General features: G+C 28.0%; 1 protein-coding gene across 1 annotated transcript in view; it reads right to left on the minus strand.

The window, feature by feature from the left end:
• Positions 1–23,786, minus strand: part of LOC148300132 (atrial natriuretic peptide receptor 1-like) — a 146,100-nt gene that overhangs the window by 59,617 nt on the left and 62,697 nt on the right. The window contains exons 5-7 of the mRNA XM_088275210.1: positions 19,813–19,904; positions 9,145–9,283; positions 6,714–6,795 (exon numbers count right to left, since the gene is read on the minus strand). Coding sequence (XP_088131336.1) covers positions 6,714–6,795; positions 9,145–9,283; positions 19,813–19,904 — 313 coding nt within the window. The remainder of the gene's footprint in view (positions 1–6,713; positions 6,796–9,144; positions 9,284–19,812; positions 19,905–23,786) is intronic.

Consider the following 23,786-nt stretch of genomic DNA (forward strand, 5'->3'; position numbering starts at 1 on the left):
AAATGTATATATAAATATATATATGTATATATATAAACATTTACATATTTTATAAAAACGTTTGATTGTTTATATGATTTTTTTAAATCGTTTTAAAAGAGTAATCCAAAATTGTTAACAAACGTATTGATTTTTTTACTTTGTTTCAAAATCACTATAGCTTAAATTTAAATTGCTTTTAAAATAAAGTTTTATTTTAACTATAAATTGGAAAATCACAAAGTTGTTGCTGCAAATATAAATTATATGATTATATTTGAATACTTGATACGTATATATTAAGCTTTCAAGAACACGATTCGGTTTCATTCTGAACCATTCAAATTACTGTGAAATTTGGTTTTCATAATATGGTGTCGAATACGTGTCGTGCAAATGTCATCTCAAAGAGATGGCGTAACAGCGATACCCCATGGATGGCAGTATCGTGAGTTGATCGCGTTTTAAGTGGTCGATTATTCTGTACGAGTAGTTCCTTCGCAATTTCTTTGAAGTTTGCAAGCTCTGAGGATATTATCCCTTCCCACGTACGCGAGCGGTTAAGATATTCAAGGGATGACTTGCATTACAGCTGCAGGGTGGGTGTTTGGGTGTTGTGTGGTATGTGGTATGTGTTGATATCATAGAGTTAGGATTACACCATAATATAATACATATTTTAGGTCAAGCAAAGTAAGCGATACAACATTTTTTTTTATTTCATTTAAAATTTAAAGAATTATTAATATGATTATTATTATGTCAATCGTCCTTGTGGTAGTATTTAGTACGAAAGTTAGTAGTACAAAAATGTAGCCAAATATATATTTTTTTATTTCCTTTTATTATTCTGAAGGCGTAAGTTATCATCATGCAAGAAAGATCGATTGTTTTTTTTTATTTCGTGTAAAGTTTTATGTATAAAAATTTAACACTACTTTAATGTTAAATCATAAAAACACATGTTCAAGAATAACAAATATTCTCATCAGCGGATGAAAATAAAAACCTTTTGTATTTTAGTTTGATTTTTCACCTTTTGTTTGGAACATCTGAAGTTTTCGAAAATACTCGTGTGTGTATAAATAAACTCTAAAGTGGTATTATGTAAATGTTTTATTTCAATATTTAATTCATAAATAATACATTAAACACTACATTCAAAATATCGTCTAAAAAGTCTAGCTGCAAACCATTCAAAAATATTTTTTAAATTATTTTACGAGTATGCTTGTATACGAGTTTTTACCTATATCCATATTTTTTATCCTTCTTCCAACCCTTATCCGCATCCCGTGGTGCATAGAGCACTGCATCGCATTGACGCACTTTTATCTTAATGTTTGCTTACATGAAGGTAATGTGACTTGCCCTGCGCCTCAGATAAAAATGCATGGTAATATTAAATAAATTAAAAATTAAAAAATAAATAAGTTTTTATTAACTTCGTCCGTTTATTTTTTATTTTTAAAAGAATTCGAAGGTTAAATGATCACCAAATAATACTTTCTTTCATGTAATAATATTCTTATATTTTCAATTTTAAAGAATAATGTATTTCTTATTCACAGCATCCTGTTGTGAGAGCCTAAATACAGAAAAAATAACAATACAGGAATAGGTTAACATTTATAAATTTCTAGTTGAATTCATCTTATCCGATGTTCCTAGACATGTTGTCTGCAGAGATAGATCAAAACGATGAAGATTGATGACTACTGAAGAAGCGAATGTTCCAGCGTCCATGAAGGGAAACGATCAAACTTTAGCCAGAAACTTTATCCCAGTGAACTTGAATGATGTTACCTCTTTAACCAAATGAGTGTTGTACTAGGTTCCTATATATATATATATATATATATATATATTTTTATATATTTATATATATATATATATATATATATATATATATATATATATATATATATATATATATATATATATATATATATATATAAATGTATATATATATATTTATATATATACAATATACATATATATATATATATATATATATATATATATATATATATATATATATATATATATATATATATATATATATATATATATATATATATATATATATTTATATATCACCGTTACAACCCCTGTTTTCTACTCAAAACTAAACTTGACAAAATGATTCTCATTAAAAAGCTTTATTTAAAAAAAAATATATATATAAAAACGGGAGTAATTTTCGTACATATTAATAAAATAAAAAATGTTCTTTATAAAAACTAAAGGGGATGGAGTCAAAAACAGATGACTAATTTTTACGTTAAGGTCAACAGAAAAGATGTTTGTTTGGAATACCTTCCCACGGTTTGTTTGTTCAAAATTGGGTAAAAACGCTGGCAATTACCGCAGAAAAACCACACGCTTTCTCGGCAGCTTACAAGTTAAAAGGAAACGTGGGGTCATCTGCATATATAAGGGCACGGAAACGGTTTTCAATTCACCGCACAGAGTGGAGAGGGAAAAAGCATGTATACAGGTAGACATATACGTTGAAAAGATCGAATAAACTCACAGCAACAGCTAACTTATTTTTATTACGTTAATTTTTATATCGTGGTTATCCAAAGCACACCCTCTACTTTTTTCGTGCGGTATCCTTCAGACGACAAAAAATCTCACAATGGTGCATTAGGCACTTTATCAGAATAACACCGCATTTAAATGATAATCAATTATATAAAGTATTATAATAAGTCTTGGGGTTCGTATTTAAGAAATCTTTATCCTTGCCTCTTAATTTTTATTTCTAATGACTGTTTTGATGGGACGTAATTAAAAAACAATGAATAATTATTTATTATTTTATATACAAAATAATTTTATATACAAAATAAGTAAAGGTAAATATATCTACAATACACAGTTAAGATGTTAATTTTCGTATAATTTCAATGCACAGGTTTTATTCGTATATAATAACATGAAGGGCTTTTACTTAATAATCCAGAAATGTGTTTTTTTTGTTGTTGATGAATTCATTTTAAACCTTTTGTTGTTATTTAGGCATATAATTGATTTATGATCTTATATAATATGTGTTTTACCATACTTATTCTGATATTTACTAAATTTACTAGTGTAATCGTGTCCAAAATACAAGAAAATAAATCACACCGCGAAAAATACATCGTTCTCAATAAGCTAACGGTACAAGGACAAAGAACACACTTTTACATGACGCTATGATTACGATGAGTAGTTAATACCTCTGTCCATAGATGTCACAAAAACACTGATGTCACAGAAGTCACAAAGTGTTAACAAAGTAAATCCCTGTATTTTTGAAAAGTTTCAGGAATTATAATTTTAAAGTATCTGTTTACACTTGACGACAAAAATCGGTATGGAAACACAACATTTCATAAAAATATACCAGAATTTTCTTTGAAACGCACGAATTCAACATCATTATTTAAATAGGTGTCTGTTTGCGAGTCTTGTTCAAAAAAGCTTTCTCCTGCGTATTTTTAAAAACTTTTTAACAACGCACGTGTAAGGAATGATAATACAGAGTTTTGATAATTTGAGCGATGTGACATAAAAAACCAAAGGGTGTCTTCAAACAGATTTTTTTTTAAAATAAATAATGTAACCTCTTGAACTAATACTTGAATGAACTGCCCAAACCATCTCCACACAGTTTTCTTAATTTTATCGATAACGCTTATCTCAGTCTGGAATTATTTCCTTATATCACCATTCGATCATCTATTATACATTGTTTTTTTCCGCACATTCTTCTGAGAGATTGTACTTGACTGCATTCAGTCTGTTTTTATCCTTATTTATTGAATGTTGCTAGTATTAGTCTACAGAATCGAACCAGGGACCTTATGCCTGTACTAAATCGCACTAATCACTACAGGAGAAAATCGTATTTTTTCGGAAAATATTGATTAAAAATCTATCCACCCCTTACAAGTACGTGAAGATAATTCTAGGCTTATCAAATTACTCTTTACATGTGTAATTTATCGCTCCTTTGAACATTTTGAAGAAAACGTGTAAATTATTTTCCTAGTAAAAATCACGTTATAAATGATTTACCTCACGCAGCGTACTCCCACTCCTTTAGATATTTTCATCAAAATCTCTCTTGGCGGTGAATTTATGGTGAACCCAATTACACCCCATAACGCGCCATTCATTCCCTTCCAATTTTGCAAGATTCCGTAATACTTGCACACTGCTTAATTTCTACCAACAAATTTATGTAATTATTCTCAATTATATACATTCTCTGCTTGTCTGATGAAGATTTACATTTTACTACTTCTTTCAAAATATGCTACAGATTCGATTATTATAGCATTCAAGTGTTATCAAGAAGTCGTGGAAGTCAGAGAAAAATATGGTTAATTACTTTAGTATATAGTTCATATAATATTTGTAAAATATTTGCAAATAACAATATCATTTAAATTTTAATGTTTAATAAAATAACAACTGTTTTTACTTCATTTATTAATCATTGTATTCATCTTAATAAGATGGTGTCTACTAAATAAAAGCTTTTTTGATCCAACATAGATGGCTCCATTAAACTCATATGAACTGTGTTATGATATTGATCACTTGTATATCTAGGAATTCCAAAAAATGTGATTCATGCTGTCGATCATGGGAAGAATAGTGAATATTGTACGTGTATAAAGTGATCACTTTATCAGCCCATGAAAGGTTATAAGCTCTGTAAATACCTAGGTTTCGCCGAAAACTCCTTAGTGGAGAAACCCAGATTTATGCACAAGAATTTGGACACACTCAAAAATATTGTGAAAAAAATATGGTCTTTAAATATATGTTAATATATTATACGAGTAAGTAATAATAATCATATTTAAAACGAAATTAAATCGAGTTGACAATACCCAGGAAACTTTTGTCCAGTGCTTGAGAAACCTAACAATTTTAAGTATAAAAATTTTATGTCCACACAAACTCATTCAGAATTTAATATCTTCCCTCTCAGAAATTTTATCGTCTCTGAATTTAATATATCAAATCTTGTATATAACTTTTATGAGTAACAAACAGTCAGTAAGCATCAATTGTGCATCAAATATATTAAAAATTATTTCACATATTCTCTGAAAATAATGGTATATTCCATTAATTTGAAAATTTATTAGATTTTTATGGTAAAAAAATTCAAACAAAATTATTGTTCGGAGACCGTTTAAAAATGAAATTAATTTATTCGGAAGTTTTTTCGTTGTAATAAAAATATATGATTTTTTCTTAAATATGTATAACTAAAAATAAATAAATCTGATGAATTTTGTTGTATTCATTACCATTCAACATATTAAACACGAAAAAAATAATAATAAAAAACACCTCCTACCCCCTCGTCAACCTTCAACGTCCCAAGGACCTAACTCTAAAATTTAGAATCAGCCTTACACACGATGTTAGAAAATGATTTCAAAAAGAAATTGTGGTATTTACTAGGAAAAACTTTAATTAAAAATTGATAGATTTTACCACAAAGTGACTGCCAAATCAATTAGTGAAATTACTTCTTGTTTCATTGACTTTTCTATGTTTTGAATGCTGTACCATACAGTAGAGTATTCAAAATCGAAAAATACGTTTCGATATTAATTTTCTCAACATATTTCCATCGTTTTAAAACGCTTTGAAATGGTCGCATGTATTTGTTTTACGGTTATATGCAGGAAAATAAAGATCCTTGATATGAGCTTCTTGCTCGATTTCTCGGAGTAAGTATTTTATCATTATTAAAAATATACATGAAGCAAATATATGTATACATGCAAATAAGTGGTAAGTCTGTCGTTCTGCAGTTCTGTAGATTCCTTAGGGAATAGATGTGGTGCTCTTTTGCATTATTTTATATTTCTATGTCTCATGAAATTATCTCTGAAATTGAAGAAACTTTGGAAAAAGACTTGGTCTCATATAAGTGATATTTTTAAAAATTCTTTAATGGTTGTCCGTAAAGTTCATATCGAATCAAATAAATAAATAATAAAACCCATTTACGTCACAATTTTTTTTTCAAATCAGCAAAATGTGACTGGCTTAAAATACATGAGTAACCCATTTAATATCGGAATAACTTTTTGTTGAAATATCGTACGATTTTAAGGGCAGACACACACATTTATAAGTATGTATTTTACTACTACTACTTCTACTACCATCACGCTGTTTCCCCGCAGGGGTAGGCAGAGAGGATGGAACGCCACACTCTTCTGTCCTGACATCCACTCCTCGCCTCCTTCACATCCATACATCTAATCATACATGCCCTCCGATTACGCAGACTTTTGACACCGGCAGATTTTAGGTTCTGATTGAAATACACAATACTATATAACAGTTCATGAAATGAAGATCAATTATTATGATGTTGAAGAATACAAACGTATTTTCACCTGATGATGAGAATATCTGTAGTTCTCTGAACGAAAAAACATGAATAAACTCAAAAGTGGACTTACAACCAATTTCTTTTTTTATTATTTAAATCATCAATAATTAATAATAATATAAGTAATAAATAACAACCAGTGCATGTTATCAAGGATGATTTATAGTGCAACAAAAAAAAACAATTATAATATCTAAGTGTACAAAAAATTATGGATTATTTCTAAAAAGAATAATGCTAGACCAAATCCAAACATATTTTTGGTAATACTCTAAACATGAAAGAGATAGAATAATAAAAAATAACTCACCTGTATAGCACTCCAGATACAATCGCGACTAGTACAACTGCAATACTAAGAACTATGCTGAGGATAGCATATCCTGTTAAAGCTGTAAAAAGAGGAAAAAAAGAACTTTAATTAAATGAAGAAGGGTAGACGCCGTAAGGCAATACTAAATCTATGAACGAGGAAGCGGGTGTAAAAACTTATCCTAAGTATTTGTTGAAATGTTCAAAATCAATATTTCAAAACAACAAAATTCCACTTTTATTTTAATAACACAATTTTTTCAGATTCGTCGTTATCGATATCTCTGGTCGTACGATGTCGGTAAAGACAAAAATCGATCACTTGTCAAATAAAATATATGTGGAAAATATTAATTTAGTAACAATATTAATATTATTCATCGTACACTGGATTATTCACCCTACTGATGAGATGTAAATTTAAAAGGTGAAATAAAAATTAGTAATTATTTTTACAAAAAAGGGAATAGCTATACTTTTTTATATCAAAGTTGAGATATCTTTTATAAAAAAACTATTAAATTGTTGTTTTACTATATAAAATGCGTTCCACTAAGAAATTTCAGTGGATTTTTTTTAAATATGAATGTTTAATTTACAATATTTTGAGTGTGTCCAATATAATAAAAATGAAAAATGAAAATGATATTTTCTGGCGTTTCTCATGTGTGTGATTATAATCCAGGATTCGGACCTCACATACTAATAAAAGAGTTTCTGCTCAATTAATTTTGATGTCTCTAGCGAAGTTCTAGTGTTTCAAGAACAATGTTTTGAAAATTGGTTCATATATATATATATATATATATATATATATATATATATATATATATATATATATATATATATATATATATATATATATATATATATATATATATATATATATATATATATATATATATATATATATATATATATATATATATATATATATATATATATATAAATATATATATATATATATATATATATATATATATATATATATATATATATATATATATATATATATATATATATATATATATATATATATATATATATATATATATATATATATATATATATATATATATATATATATATATATATATATATATATACATATTTATATATATATATATATATATATATATATATATATATATATATATATATATATATACATATATATATATATATATATATATATATATAGAATAATATGAACAATAACTCCTATAATTGGAGATAATCCAGATTTGTGAACAAGCATTTGGCACACTCAAAATGTTGTATTAAAAATGGAGTTACAATTTTTATTTGTAGGTTTTATCAAGCCAAAGTTGCGAACCATTACACTACTGAGGCCAATATACAGTGATAAAAATGATATTGTTTTTTCAACCCCTTTAAAATTTTGTTAGAGGTGAAATTAATTTATAGGGGATTTAAGCTCATTAATAACCTGAAATATTTCATAATGATGGACGAGAGGCCTCCGTAGGCACTTTTTTAAGGGCTGAATTTTTTTTGATAAAACAAATTTGACGTGGAGGGATTATATGAGTGGCGAAAGTGCCAATTTTACAAATTTAAAATATCCTAAAAAATAATTTTCAGTGTCTTTACAAATTATTCTTGTCCATGATGACACGGTTTGGATAAAAAGAATAAATTTAATTTAAAAAAACAACGAAAGCGTTTGTAAAGAAAATTCTATAAATGATTGTTCATTGGCATTTATTTTGAAATAAATGTCCTTCACTTTCGATTGAAGGTGAAAGTCTTTCAAATATATTTGTACCTATGAAGAGAAATCTGAAATATTATTTTATTCGGTAAAAATTTAATTTAACCACTTGATCTCTTACAATATACATACATATATGTTCTTTTAATTGTGCTGAAACTCTGGATTCATCACAAAAAGCAATATTTAATAATAATAAATAATAAAACCCTTATCCGCACCCCAATATTTGCATAGGGCACTGCGTCATATAAACGCAATGTTATCTTGATCGTTTACACATGAAGGAAAGGTGATCAGCCCTCCGCTTCAGGTACCAGTCCAGGGTAATATTGAATAAATATGACAGTGAAAAAATCACTTATATTTATTTTACCCCCCTTGGGAATCGAACCCGGGACCTCCAGAACGGTAGCCGAGCGTGCAGACCATTACACTACGGAGGCGGACAAAAATTTGTATATTTAAAGATAAATTTAAAGTCATTTTATTTTCATATAGGCCATGCCTAAGAATAATATTTTCTTTCTGCTGCAAGTCTTCTTTTTCCTCTAAATGTTATTAGAGAAAGATCCAATATGATCAGGTATTCTGTGTCCTGCGTCTCAGAAATCGGTATGTATTGGCAAATAACTAATGAATTTAAAAATAATTGTCAGAATAATTCACGTAATAAATATGTTTACTTTCTTACATTTGTCAGGACACTTGGAGCCATCGAATCCACAAACAGGCGTATCTAGGGGTGGTTCAGTTCGACCCCCGGCCCAATATATTGGCCGGTCAGGTACATACTCCAGACTCCGATTCGCAGCGATGTAATTAGCCACCAGCTGAAAAAAAACACACAATAACAACATAGTAAAAATTAATTTGCAGCATATGGTAGTTCCTACGTAGCCACAGTACCTCACGATGTTCATGGTAGCAAAGGGATTATAATAACAGCAGTTATGTTTTAGGGTCTTCAAAATATTCGTAAAGCATATTTTTGATCCTCCAGTTAATTTAGGGTGCTAACATAAATATTATAGAAATATTTTTTTAGATTAATAAATATGAAATTTATATTTTACTTTTATTGTGTGGATTAAGATAATATAAATTATTAAAAAACGACGCCTGTTTGGCCACTTTTTTAGCTTATTAATACGACTTGTTTCGAGAAAGGGTTTCTCATCAAACGGTGAAAGTGAATAGGGTTTGTATTTCCACCTGTTTAGAACATCTTTTGTTCTCTTAATTAGTCGGTGTACATTAATCAACTTAATATGGCCTTAAATAGTTGTTTTATGTTAATGTTTTTATTGTTTTGTTCATATTCAAAGTTTATGGCATTAATTTTTTTCCGGTTTTGCTCACAAAATACTTTTTGATCAATTGTTTACAAAAATTAAAGTGAGATGATCGTTTAAATATTTTTTAAACTTAAAAAGTGCTATTTACACTAACCTTTTTAATTTATATTTTTATAAAAACCAGATATGATCTACCATGAAAATATTATCTTCTTAAAATGCACCAAAAAAAACTTTTACCAAAGTGTTTTAACAGAGACAAAACTATAATTCTAGTATATTATAATATCACCCAAAAGGTGAGTAATCTAGAAGCTGGTAAAATCAACGACAGTGTTTATAAAATGTTAATATAACTGGTCAACATACTCGTTGAAGTATCCAAAATTTAAATGTTATTTTAGGCCCTCTCTCCTATTTTCTAAAACTAATCCTGAATAAATCTTAGCTATGTTTTTACTGATAGAGTCCTAGAGAAATCTTAATTTGTATAGTACAAAAATTCTTGTCCGATTTTAAAATTCAAATTGGTATTTGAAACGTAAATTTACGAGTCAACGATAAAAGCCAATTGCTGAATTTGTTCCTGTGATTCTTCCAGTGATAAAAACATATCAAATGTCTTCATGGACCGATGAATATTATTTTCATTTTCTAAAATTATCAAGTCAACCGACAAAATATACATAATTCTCGAGAAACATTTTGAAACGCAGGTGAACAAAATAATTTTCCACCCTACCTCGAAAAAGAGTTTTCGTGTAGAAGTGGATGAAAAAAAATAAACCTTTCTCACCCCAAGGTAGAATAACATTTTACCCGTGGTCCTGTTTTGTATTTGTTATGTTCATTTTATTTTAACAAAATACATATTCTTTTCCTTTATATCCAGGCACAAAGGTTTCACGAAAACTTACTCCTATTTCAACGGATAAGAATATATGATAGGTAATGTATTCTTTTCAGAAATACTTTTTAAGAAATATGGTTTCATTTGACATTTTTTATCGTATCAATAATTCAAATATCGTTGCCTTCCGTTCTTTCAAAGGGGAAATAATAATTGATTGGCAAAGGTAATGGAAAAAACATAAAAAATACGACTTATAAGAACTATTGACGATCAAAACTTTTTTTTTAAGTTTTCTTTTACTTTGAAAAACTGATCTTTTAAAAAAAAAATAACTATTTTTGTGACAAAGTATTTTTTTTTCTGCCAAAAACAACGGTTCGTGTCACTGATTTTGAGTCAGAAGCTATGTTCGACTTCTACTCTACCACAACTTGATTTCTATTATCAAATACATGCCAATTAGGTTTACCTGAAAGTATATTTTAGTTGAAATATGAGTATTTATCACAAGAATACAATTCTTTAGATAAATAAAAAATAGTATAAAAAATATTTGACTCCTTGTAGGATCATGTTTATGTATTTTTTAAATGCAGGTTTAATTTTTTTCATTTAATAAAATATAGCTCACGTATTTTTATTTATTTAAACTGACTTATACAATATTATCCTTGTTTTATAAGCTATTAATGTTTGTCCGATGAGATGACAAGTATATAAATGTTTTTTTTAAGAAATTTTAATTGATTTGCGATTTAACAACGAACAATTAAATATTCTTATTTTTATTGTTATATTAACTTTTTTTCTTTTCCTTTTTTATATCTTTTCTTTAACTTGATTTACAGCATGTTAACTACCAATTTTATTCATTCAATTGACTTAATGTATCGTTTTTTTTAATCATACACATTATTTTCAATTCAAACTTAGTAATCAAACTGATTTTACACAACAATATTGAAATTTTTTAATGGTTTACCCGAGCACAGGTTAAACCAATTCAGGTTTTTTTTTAGTAGCGTCTAATTATAAAAAAAAAAAATTCATGTACAATATAATGGGTTAATAAGAGGTTTTTAATAAATATATGAAAATGAATAAAAAACTGAAGTTTGAATTTTGGGTTTTCTCTTTTACAACCACTCAATTTCATTTCTGCATAAACTATTCTAGTTTCATTTTTAATAAATGTTTTACTTAGTAAATACTACTATTTCTTAAAATCTACTGTGAAACGTGTTTCGATGCATTTCGCGTCATTTTTAAAAACACCGTATTCATACGGTGTTTGAATGCGACGATGCAAAATGCATTGAAACAAGTGTCATAAGAGATTTTAAGAAATAGTGGAATTTACTAAATAAAACATTAATTCAAAATGGATAGATTTTACCACAAAGTGACTGGCAAATCAATTATTATAATTATTCCAGTTTCGTTTAATATATAATTATCATTATATTATATTAACAATATTATAATTATATTACATTAACAACGAGTGATCGTTAAAAGCACTTTGAAAACTTTATTTGCTTTGTGCCACTGGAATCAAATATGATATTTTAATAGTAACATAATAAATATTTCCTCGTGAACATATTTATAACGATTCATTCAATTAGAATCAAACCACACAAATGTCAGCCATTAATACAAATACAGTAACAAATTGAATAAAGTGTTATCAAATAAACTAATAAATTATGTAAAAACCATAAAATATGTTAGTATGAACAGTATTTAATTTAAATTCACTCGTGTTTTTGTAAAATATTTTTTTTATTTGATTATAACGCAATATATTCTTTGAAATCCAATTGTATTTATATGAGAAATCGTACAAAAAACAAAAGTTTTCATTTTAATTTCAAGTTTTAATATCTTCAAATATTCAAAACAATTTTTTCTGAATATTTTACATTAAATTTTTCATATTTCTTTTTCACGGTATTAAGAGCTTTTTTGGCAGACTTTTTGAAATACGTAATTGAATTTTGGTATTCCGAATGACTTGGATAATGAAAAATACAAAAATGTCATAAAAAATATTTCAATTCTTATTCTTCTATACTTATTGTTATCTGCACAAAATGTGCATAGAGCATTACGTCGCATCGACCTAGTATTATATTGATCATTAATTATATGAAGGCTTTGGGTAACAGCCCTGGGTAATATTTAATAAATACAAGTATGAAAATTAACCCATTTATTTTCACTTCCCTGTAAATTAAACCCGGGACCTTAAGGAATGCAAAATTATTGATGCATTAGTAGAGTACATGGTACACTGTGAATGCAGAATTTAAATGCAGCTTTTTGGACTCGCATAAAATGTAGAAACATTAAATACTAGTAAATGTTCTAGTGGAATTTTTTTAAAGTGTTTGATAGTGCAGTCTTTCATTTACAAATACCCACTGATAGAATCACTGATAGTATCCTTAAAGTCTGATTGTAATATTAACAAACAGTAGCAATAAACTACAGCAAGGGATCTTATGAGAATGGAAAAAACAGATATTTAAAAAGAAGTTTTGTAGAAAATATATACTTTAATGTAGTAGACTCATTCATCTGAAAATTCAGGGTGGCTTTCGCGAAGTATTCCATCAAAATACGAAATCTATAAAGCGAGAAGCCGCGTAAAATATCCAATTTATGCCCGCTGAAAATGCAAATTTTGTTATTCCTTACATATAAAACGTGATGAGCATTGAAAAAGAAATTGTCAAAATGTGGGAGATAGGTCAAAATACGAAAACAGGATGTCACAATGTTGGCATCCGGAACGGGTGCTCCATGAAATGGTGATCCTGGAATCACTAAAAATTTATATGTCACTCATTGATCATTCCTGTCGACATTTTCAGACATTTGATTTATCAGGCAGTTGTGAGGTTTTAAAGTGAAAATTTAAGAAAAAACGTTATCTTTTCCTAAAAATATACACATAAATAAATTGAGGGAAAAAACAAACCTTATTAAACAATGAATAATAATATTTTTTTCAAGTGTTTAATATGTTTTAAACAAATCTCAATGTTTTTTCGATTCAATGATATGATACTGATAATTTTCTATTAAAAAATAAATAACATCTTAATTTTTTCGCTTTTGTTATAGTTATCTCACCAAAATGGGTGGTGTTTGTTATTATTACAGATGCTAGTTTAAGTGATTACAATAAACATCATTCTTCATATAATTAGCAATCATATTACTCAAAGTAGGTGAAATAAAATTAGTTTAAAACCCGCAAATTATAACATTTTTTAACCGACAAAACCTCATGTCATATTTTTTACATAAGTAAGACATTGTTTTGATTAGCTAATATTTATATTTAAAAATGTAATTAAAATTATTGGATCTGATTATATTGCTGATATTTTTAGGTATCCTGTAAAAAGTGTGCTTAAATTGACTCCAGCAATCAATTTTGTTAAAGTCTACCTTACTCATTTTGATGACTGAATTTTATGAGTCCAATTTCACCAAGGTTTAATCTCATCCGAGCATTATTAAGTATTATTACAGTATTAAGATCGACTCGGTTCACATCGTTTCCTTGAATCGTCGTTATTTCAAAGTCAATCATATAATATTATATTTACTTCAAGTTATTAAATTTGCTTGTAATATTGTAGGCAATAATTTGATTGGTTAATTTACGGCAAAACGTTATTCATTATTTATATTTCCCTCTCCAAGCTCAAGAGCTCAGTCTCTGTGTTGGAGATGTTGAGTGCAACTAAAATTATAAGATTGCGTTAAGTAGAAATATATAGAAATCACATAAAAAAATGAATTTCTTAAAACTAAATAAATAATTTTTTTTTAAAAAGAATGAAAATCTGGGTGATTATGATGTAGGTGATCAATGATTCTAAAGCACAAAATGGACCGATGATTTATTATGAATATATTTAATGTTCAAGTTGCAATTCTGAAATAAAATAAATTTAAAGATCATAAAGAAAACCACTACACCACCAGCATGCATATAAAATCTAAATTTTTACTTTCACCCTTGACTGAAGACACTGTACGTAATTGCGTTAAAATCTAATTGTTAAAACGTTAATTATAAATTATAAAGCACCCTAGACGTGATTTTGCACAAGAGCAGCACGTTTTAAATTGGCCATTATTGTTAGTAATTTGTACTTATTTAATAAAAACATAATCACACTAATCAAAACATATCCCAAATATATTTTTGAATAACAACAAAATTTTACAATGAATCCCAAGAACAGGTGCAAGAATTTTTATGTCTGGGAAGCATGTTCACAGGGGATGGAAAAGTGGATAAGAATATTGAGAGAAGAGTGAATGCAGGGAATATAATAAATGGTGCTTTGAATAGGATGATTGTAAATAAAAATATGTCCATGGAAGCCAAACTAGCGGTTCACAACGGAGTGCTGGTACCTACACTAATGTATGGAAGCGAAACATGGAATTGGCAAAGAAACTGGTGTCGGGTTGTGGTCCCGTGGTCAGTGTCGCGGACTCTTAAGTCAGAGTTTCTCGGTTCGAACCCACTGTACCACAATTTGAAACCTTTTTCTAATAATGATCTGCTTAGACTCACAGAAAAAGTGTGAAATCGAAGTATTTTTGTGAACAACAACAAAAAAATATATTACAATAAACAAAAATAATTATGATAATAAAATGCTGTATAATTCCCATTAACTCTTAAAAAAAATTAAGTTTTACTTTAGAGCAACCAATTCATGCTGGAGTGTTTTCAGAACATTTTAACATTGTCTCACCTCGTAAAAATTAATGTTTTGTAACGTTAAATTTTGCTGTCATGTTAGATTCAAACCTCTATTAGCACAAGAGGCTGACATGGCGTTTACCCTTTAACGTTTTTTATAGACGAGAACCTTCGGACCGTCGGCCACGTAGGTACTGTTAAATAGTAATTTAAAGTAATCTAATTATATGACTTTAAACGTTACACGTCTGGAACGTTTTGTACTGAAAAGGTCTAATTATTTTGACAATCATATAATTTACTCTAACTTAACCACTTCGTGCTTGGGTTATTTTCACAAAAATTGAACTGAAAATATTAGGTATTTTTTTTATCTAGAGTTTATTAAATTTAATAGTTATCTAGTAAAAAAAGGAAACAAAGGCAATAAAAACGTAAGAGCTTAACTTAATATATATTTTTAAATCTATAAAAATTTTTAAAAAAGATTAATTTTTTTTATTTTTATTTATTTCTTAAATTAGCTTATATTAAAACTAATATAAACTATTATATACATTTACATCATCTTTATATATTTACATTTCCTTACAGTAACTTAGAAATTTATTTTTAAATTCTTTCAGACACTTTTCATTCTTCATACATTCAGGCATCTCATCATACATTTTTAAACCCTTATACATCAAGCAATTTTGCGACTCAGCTCTTTTCAATAATGGTAGTCTTATTTTATCCTTTTTTCTAGTAGCATATTCATGACAATTTTTGTTTAAGACAACTTTATCCTTAAAATATTTTGGTAATTTATCGTGAAAAAAATTATGTATAAATATCAACATATTAAATTTAAGTCTTCTTCTTACAGATAACCATTTTAGTTCATCTCTCAGTTTTTTTACATAAATAAAATATAAAATTAATATCGTCATTTACCGATGAATTATCAATAAATTCTAATAAAAATCGTCAAGTGGCAACTAACGAGTTCAGTTAGAAATTTTATCTTATATAACGCAAACAAGACGAAACACGCGAGCAGTGCTCGGGTTGGTGCGACACGACACATAAAGTTTAATTTAATTTAAATGTGAATAAAATATTTCAGATTACCTATTTTAAATATTTTCATTAACAGCTTCACTAGAGCTTAAATATACTCATACATATGGATATGTGCTTCCGAAAAACATTTACTGCGAGTTTGTCTGACAAGCAGTCAATTATAGCAGTTATAGTGTTTATTTTCTTAAGACCGGTCACCTCCATATAACGGCCATGTTTACATTCCAAAAAGGTGACCCCTTAAGCAAGTTTCAATGTGTATGTATAAATTATGCGATAACCACAAAGCAATATAAAATACGAGTTGCTTCATAAATTAATTTCAATTTTATCTCTTTCCCAATCTTGATTATTTTGTAGAACAATACGAAGGACTTGCACCTATCTGACCAAGTAGTCCTTTAGTTAAGGAAAACCATTACTTTGGCACCGCCAGGAAAACGGATTTACCTGACAGAGGACTTCCTTAAATACAAATCATTTAATAAATCACTAACACTTAAAACTTCTCCTAATTAACGCTTTTAATTTTTTAAAATAATAAACGCATTCAGTTTTATTGAAAAGGTAAAAGCCCAATCAACCCAATGATAATACACCTGTAATAGAAAAAACAGTTTTCATTAAGAACTGAGATATTTTATGACTTACTTTTTAGGTTTTATTTGATAAATCCCACTTTTTCCTAAAACATATTGTAACACGTGTTTCGACGAATTCAACATTATAATGAAGTTTGATTGTGAGACTGAATGTTTTAAAAGACGTGTAGCAATAAATATAAAAAAAATAGTATTTACGATGTAAAAAAAATTAAAAACTTTTAATGCTTTCTGGAAATCCTACCAAATACTGTATGTATATCAATAAAAAAACTTATGTATAAAAAAAAAGAATGGAAGCCAAAACGAGCTGACTACATACTATACTATAAAGGTTGAGAAATATGTAAAAGAGATCATAAATTAAAATTTTTTCAGGAAATTGATCATTTCATACACGATTGTTATCATAATAACGCAGTGCAAAGTTTTTTTAAAATAAAAACATGTATCTAGTCACCCAAAAAACGGCCTTTTACACCCAAAAATAAAAAAACGCCAAAACTAATGTAACAGCTTTCGTTAAACATTACGAAAATTTCAATGAATATTTAAATATGTTTAATAATTTCTGAATTTTCTTCAGTATCTTTGCTTTTTTATTGATTCAAATATAACATCACATGTAGAAAAAAACTGGTACATTATTTCATAATATTTTATATAAGAGTATAATAAACTCAAATAAAATAAAGATAACAATTTTCTTTCATACAGTCTTTAAATAAGTATTTTAAAACATGCCCTCGGATGGGAAAACTCAGTAATGGCACATTATCGTAAATTGTTACTTGTAATTATATATTTGATGAAAACTAAATAAACAAATAAAAAATATTATCTTGACTTGTTTAATATCAAGATATAAAAGCGTTCCTGTAATAACGCTTCTGCGAGACTATTATCTCGTTTCTCCACTTCCCTGTTTTATTTTATTGCAGGAAAAGGTGTGTTCTCACAACTTAGGGGTGTGAGCCGCCTCAATTTTAAGACTCTCTCAACTGTTCTCTACACTAGTGAGATGAAATCTTACCCTATAAAAATATACAAGATATTTCATAAAATCCTTAATTTTGAAATTAAATTTGAGATAAAAAGTGTCGGAAAATTAATGATATCATTATATAGGAATAACGACCGATCTCCTTAGCGTGCAGTGGTAAAAACACTCATCCGGTTGACATATATTAGGTCTCACTTTTACAAAAATGCGCGCTGAAGCTTTTAATTAAATATTTATATGACTTTGACTCTTTATATCGTTCACCGTTTTTTTATGTAATACAAATTAGAAACATTAAAAAGGTAAACTACTACATTTAAAGTTTTTATAACTGGAAAGATGAATGATAAGGAGAGTGTTATATTACCATACCATAAAAAAAACAATGCTTTTAATAAACATTTTTATTTATTTGACTAACTAACTTACTAACCATCACGCCGCTTATAAAGATATAATGCAAGGTTAAGGTTAGCACTGTCGATAAAATTAAGACATGTGTAATGAATGACTGAATAACATTTAAATAATTCAACAAATTTATACGGTGAATAAAGAACAATTAAACAATTTAATGAAGCAAATATTTGTGGAAATAAAAGCAGAGGAAAACTAAAAAAACTTGTCATTATCAAGTATTTCAAATACTTGAGTCAGGTCAGGAGTCAGAAGAATCGCGGGTATGTATGAGGAAATGTAAATATGTAGAAGAGGTAAAAAATGTTTGCAAATGCAGAGTAGTGTGGCGTTGTGTTTTCGCTGCCTACCGCTACAAGAAAGCGGCATGTTTGTTAATTTGTCAGTTAAAGTAACTCCATTGTAGCTCGATTTGGTGGAATTAAATTTCATTATACCCGAAGAATTGTACTTAGTTGTTATTTGACTCTGTAGATTTAAAGAAAATATTTTCCTAGACAGATTTGAGAAACGGTAAGCTAATATTATATTCTTAAAGTTATTCTTTTATTCTACAGTTACCGTGAACTTGATAATACAAATTTAATGTTGGAAATTAAAATTCTCATTATTTCTCTCACAAAGCCAGTAACAAACCTTTATCCCATAGATGACAATTCATTTTGGTGCCAACACATTAGTTAATACTATATACATTCCTTATCATTCATCGTTTACTTTGTGTAATACCATTCCAAATGTAATTTTTAAGTGGTATTAAACAAAATAAACGATGAATGATAAGGAGAGTGATACAACATTTTGAGTGTGTCCAAATACTTGTTCACAAAATCTGGATTATCTCAATTACAGGAGTTATTTTCATATTAATTAATTTTTATTATTTTCATATTATTATTCTGTAATTGGAGATAATCCAGATTTTGTGAACAAGTATTTGGACACACTCAAAATGTTGTAAATAAATTATCTGGTCAAATTATAAGGTAAAATAATAAAAATAAAAATGACATTTTCTGGTGTTTCTCATGCATGTGATTAAAATCCAGGATTCGAACCTCACATACTTTTAAAAGAGTTTCTGCTCAATAAAAAAAGCTTCTTTTCATCTTACCAATAGATTTCTTTAGTGAAATTCTAGTGATTCAAGAACAGTGTACCGAAATTGGTTCATACATATAGAGCTTCCGAGAAATTAAGTAGTGTGGGTGTCAATAATTGGTGAATGTTACTCGTGTGTAAAGGGATCACCTAAACCAGCCTATGGCGGTCTTCAGCCCCGTAAATTGCCCAGACTTCCATATTCTTCTTCATCTTTGATGAGATGTCAAAAAACAATATGTAATATAAAAGTTATTAAGATATCTTAATAAATGTAGATCTTACCTCGAATTTTCCCGTTTCAGGGTGCATATCCAGCAGAATGTACGAAGCAATGCGGTCCCCATTATCGTCTATAGTAACGTCGCCAGTAATTCCTGCAAGATACACAATTAACCATTAGCGGAGATTCGAAATTACCGTTTCGCATCATTAACAATTCCATTCATTTACGCCCTGTTAAGTGTGTTGAATAGATGCCATTATTAAACCGTTGATAATGCCCCTATAGATGGCATCACAGTATGCAATTTAAGAGTCAGTGAAATATTTTTATTCATTTATTTCAAAAAAATATATTTTGACATACATAAGTCATATATACATATAATATTGCAGATGAGTAATCTCTATTTCTCATTTTGAGACATGGAATTAAAGTTAACAAGACGGGAACACAAATAATAAAGTAACAAAAAATATTTTTTTTCAATAACTAAAATTTATACTAACATATGGCAAAATATAAAAACAATAAACAGGTATAATAAATAGGCATCAGATACATATTTAAAATAAATAAATGCGAAAAACATAAGGTAAGAATCATATTTAAAATAAACAAATGAGAAAATATAAAAAATGAGAAAATATAAAAATCGAAAGATAAAGACAAAATTAGAAAATATGACTAATAACTACATATATATCTTTCCATGAAGTACCTTCTCAGATCATTTATTTTGGATCCCCGAATGGGTTTTAGTTTATATACGTCAGGCAGCTGGTTAATTTGGGTATTGGCAGTATATTTTAAATATATATTTTAAAAATCTTTTATATATCAAAAATATTTTATAAATCTTTCAGATGAATACACAGTCTCATATCGTTTAAACTATATTTTACACTGGCTTATCTCGGCTACACGTATCTGTGGCAGAGAAAGCTTCCTAATTGGTCCATATTAGATTATCCTATTCCCAATAAAATGTTTTGAACCAGAAGAAACAAAAATCCACTTATTGATCTATAAATATGAGTATAATTAGCAAGGTAAATAATACGTGCAACTCCCATTTAAAATAAAGAATAAAAAGAAGAGAAAGTATTTTATGCTTGTATGTTTAATTTCACAATAATTGTGAATATATAATACAGTAAAGTAACTGCAAAAAGCACGTAATCCAACATGAGCAATGTTAAGTATTGTAAATTTTTCTGTTGCGTCCAACATATGGCTACACTAATCTGTCTTTGAAAACAATTTTTGCCTCTTCCACATTCATACATCTCTTCATACATATCCGCCAATAATTTTGTTAACGTTCAAGTATTTAAAATACTTGATCATGCCAAGTTTTCCTCGGTCTCTCTCTGCTCTCAAATCCAACTACATTCGTCTCGTAAATCAATAAAATTATTTCATCACTCATTCTTTCCACACACTCAAACCATCTAAACATCCTTTTTCTCAATTTATCGATAATGCTTATCTCAGCCTTACATCCTTTCATTATTTAACCATTCGAACATCTTTTATTATGGTATGCTAAAAAAAATAATTAATAAAAATATACATTTGTGTAATGACGGCATTTTGACTTAAAATAGCAATTTTTTATTTTTTATTTTTCATTATCCAACGGCTACTAAATACTATGGTAAAATTTGATGCTTTATCGCTTTCCGTTTAAATGACCTCCATCCTCCCGTTCTCCCCTACGCGTTTTATATACGAGGTTGTAATTTTATATGTTATGACGCTCTAGCCATAAAAGTGGTTATCTATGATTTAAAACAAATTTCAATAAAACTATCTGAATGGTTTTAAAGTCCACTCAAATTATGTGTTCAATGATGCCTGATACTAAATAAAAATAACCTTTTTAACACACATTTCATTATTATTGTATGAGATTCTTAAACCCTGGAGCTGAATATATATTTATAGCATTTTAAATGAACTTTATAAAATTAAACAAGTTTGTTTTGACAACTTTTTTATTATTAGTACACTTTTACCTACCGGTTTCGACAATAACTTTGTCATCATCAGGGTTTATTAAATTCTAAAACATTAAAAACATTAAAATACTCATTATTAATTACATTTCCTTACCAAAAACTAAATCCTAAATGTTATTGTGCATTGCGTAGCAACTCCAAATAACAACTAATGGAATCACTTAAAAAACATTATGACGCATACGCAAAGTGGAGCATAAACAAAAAAAACAGCTGTGCGGATTTTTTCTTTGAAGGAACAGAAATTGGAGGAATGAATGAAATTAAATAATAAATAAATAAAAATAAAATGTCCCACAAAGTATCTGCGAAAAACATTTAAGAAAACATTTTATATGATATAAATGAAAATTGAAAATCCTGTTTTCAGGCATCCTCTAGTATGTAAAATAGTTTTGGGAATAATCAAACTTACATTTTAATTAGTTACATTTATTTATGCTTTCATTGAAAAGATATATTACATATTAGGTACTTCGTCAGCGATATCTATGGTTAAAACAAGAAAAATATAGTGGAAACCTTCGTCAAATATACAAGATTTGTTCCTAGAATTACATATCTTTTTTAACTTTGTTAAGATACCAAAATAGATACAAATTTACTATATGTAGAGCGAATTCAAATTTGTGAAGAGAAATTTAAACAGTCAAAAAAAATATTAGATCGAGTAAAACATATCAGAAATTTCGAGCTCATTTGAGTTATGCACACTTTCATTCAATCTAGTTTATGCATGTTTTTATACTACATCGGGGCACTTTGCACAAAAGAAATATAAAATATTACCTTCACATACCTGAAAAAGTAGAAAGGGCTAAAAAGTATTTGTAAAATCATCGTAAAATAAATGGGAGTTTGAGTTGGGTCGGGGTAGTTTTCACCTACGGCTAAAAATACGCCTCGATCCCCTCATTATAAAAGGTAAAATAGGCCCATAGGTTAAACAAACCTCAACTAAAACACAACCCTTAATAGCGGTGATTTAATTTCTCGGGCAAGTGTAGTAAAGCGAAATGCTTTAAACCCCTATTTTCAAAAGTTTTGTGTGAAATTTCCTGAATTTATATCGGGCAGCATTAATTTATTTATTAAAAAAATATTTTGCTAAAGGTTTCATGGTTGTTTTCGTTTTTAAAATAAATCATTATTGAGAGCATAGGACATAAATTTACATGTTTGTGAGTGTGTTTAAACAGTTTATATTATGGAACCCACTTTATACTTTTTATCAAAATTAATTGAGTATCATACTGTAGATACTTAAATAATGAAATTTATCTTCACCCTCCCTGGAAATTGAATCCGGAATATTGCATAGTAGCATGCAAAATAGCATGGTAGCCAAACGTATTAATGTTACACTTTGGAGGTGGAGAGAATAAAAACTAGTTTCTCTATGTTTTTTTTTTATTTATGATACAAAACAAATCACGGACATAACCACGTTACAGCATTAGTTACATTTTAAATATTTGATTTTTTAAATCAAACAAATCCAGCTTGTTGTGTGCATAACGAAAAAATAGTTTTTTTGGCTAACATTCATACTAAACAGGTATGTCACATTAATCACTCCATATTCGATGTATGGTTGATCGGATACACGCTGTGTAATAAGCCATAAATTCGACGGATCAATCTTGCGCATGAATGGCAATAGTAATCCAATCGTATCAATCGGGATATTTGGATTAAGGCTGATCGTTGGAATTAAGAGCGAAATCAATCGTGTACACAAAATTTGTTCGCAACCTGATTTTAGCACCAATGATTGAAATTTTTTTAAAAAACAGAATTCTATCGTGTGAAATCGGCGCAAATAAGATCATACTCAATGCTACTTTGTATTAAGATACAAAATAAATTTATTATTAATACATATGTATGGATGTACAAATAATTTTAAATAAAAATTAAAACACACGAATCACAAAATTCTATATTCACTTTATTTTATAGAGTTATTTCTTTTTTTTTTTTTTAATATATTATATGTTATTTCATTTCAT

The sequence above is a fragment of the Brachycentrus maculatus genome, unplaced genomic scaffold, assembly GCF_059751285.1.
Source record: "Brachycentrus maculatus isolate JH-2025_06_01 unplaced genomic scaffold, ASM5975128v1 h1tg000818l, whole genome shotgun sequence".
Lineage (NCBI taxonomy): Eukaryota > Metazoa > Arthropoda > Insecta > Trichoptera > Brachycentridae > Brachycentrus > Brachycentrus maculatus.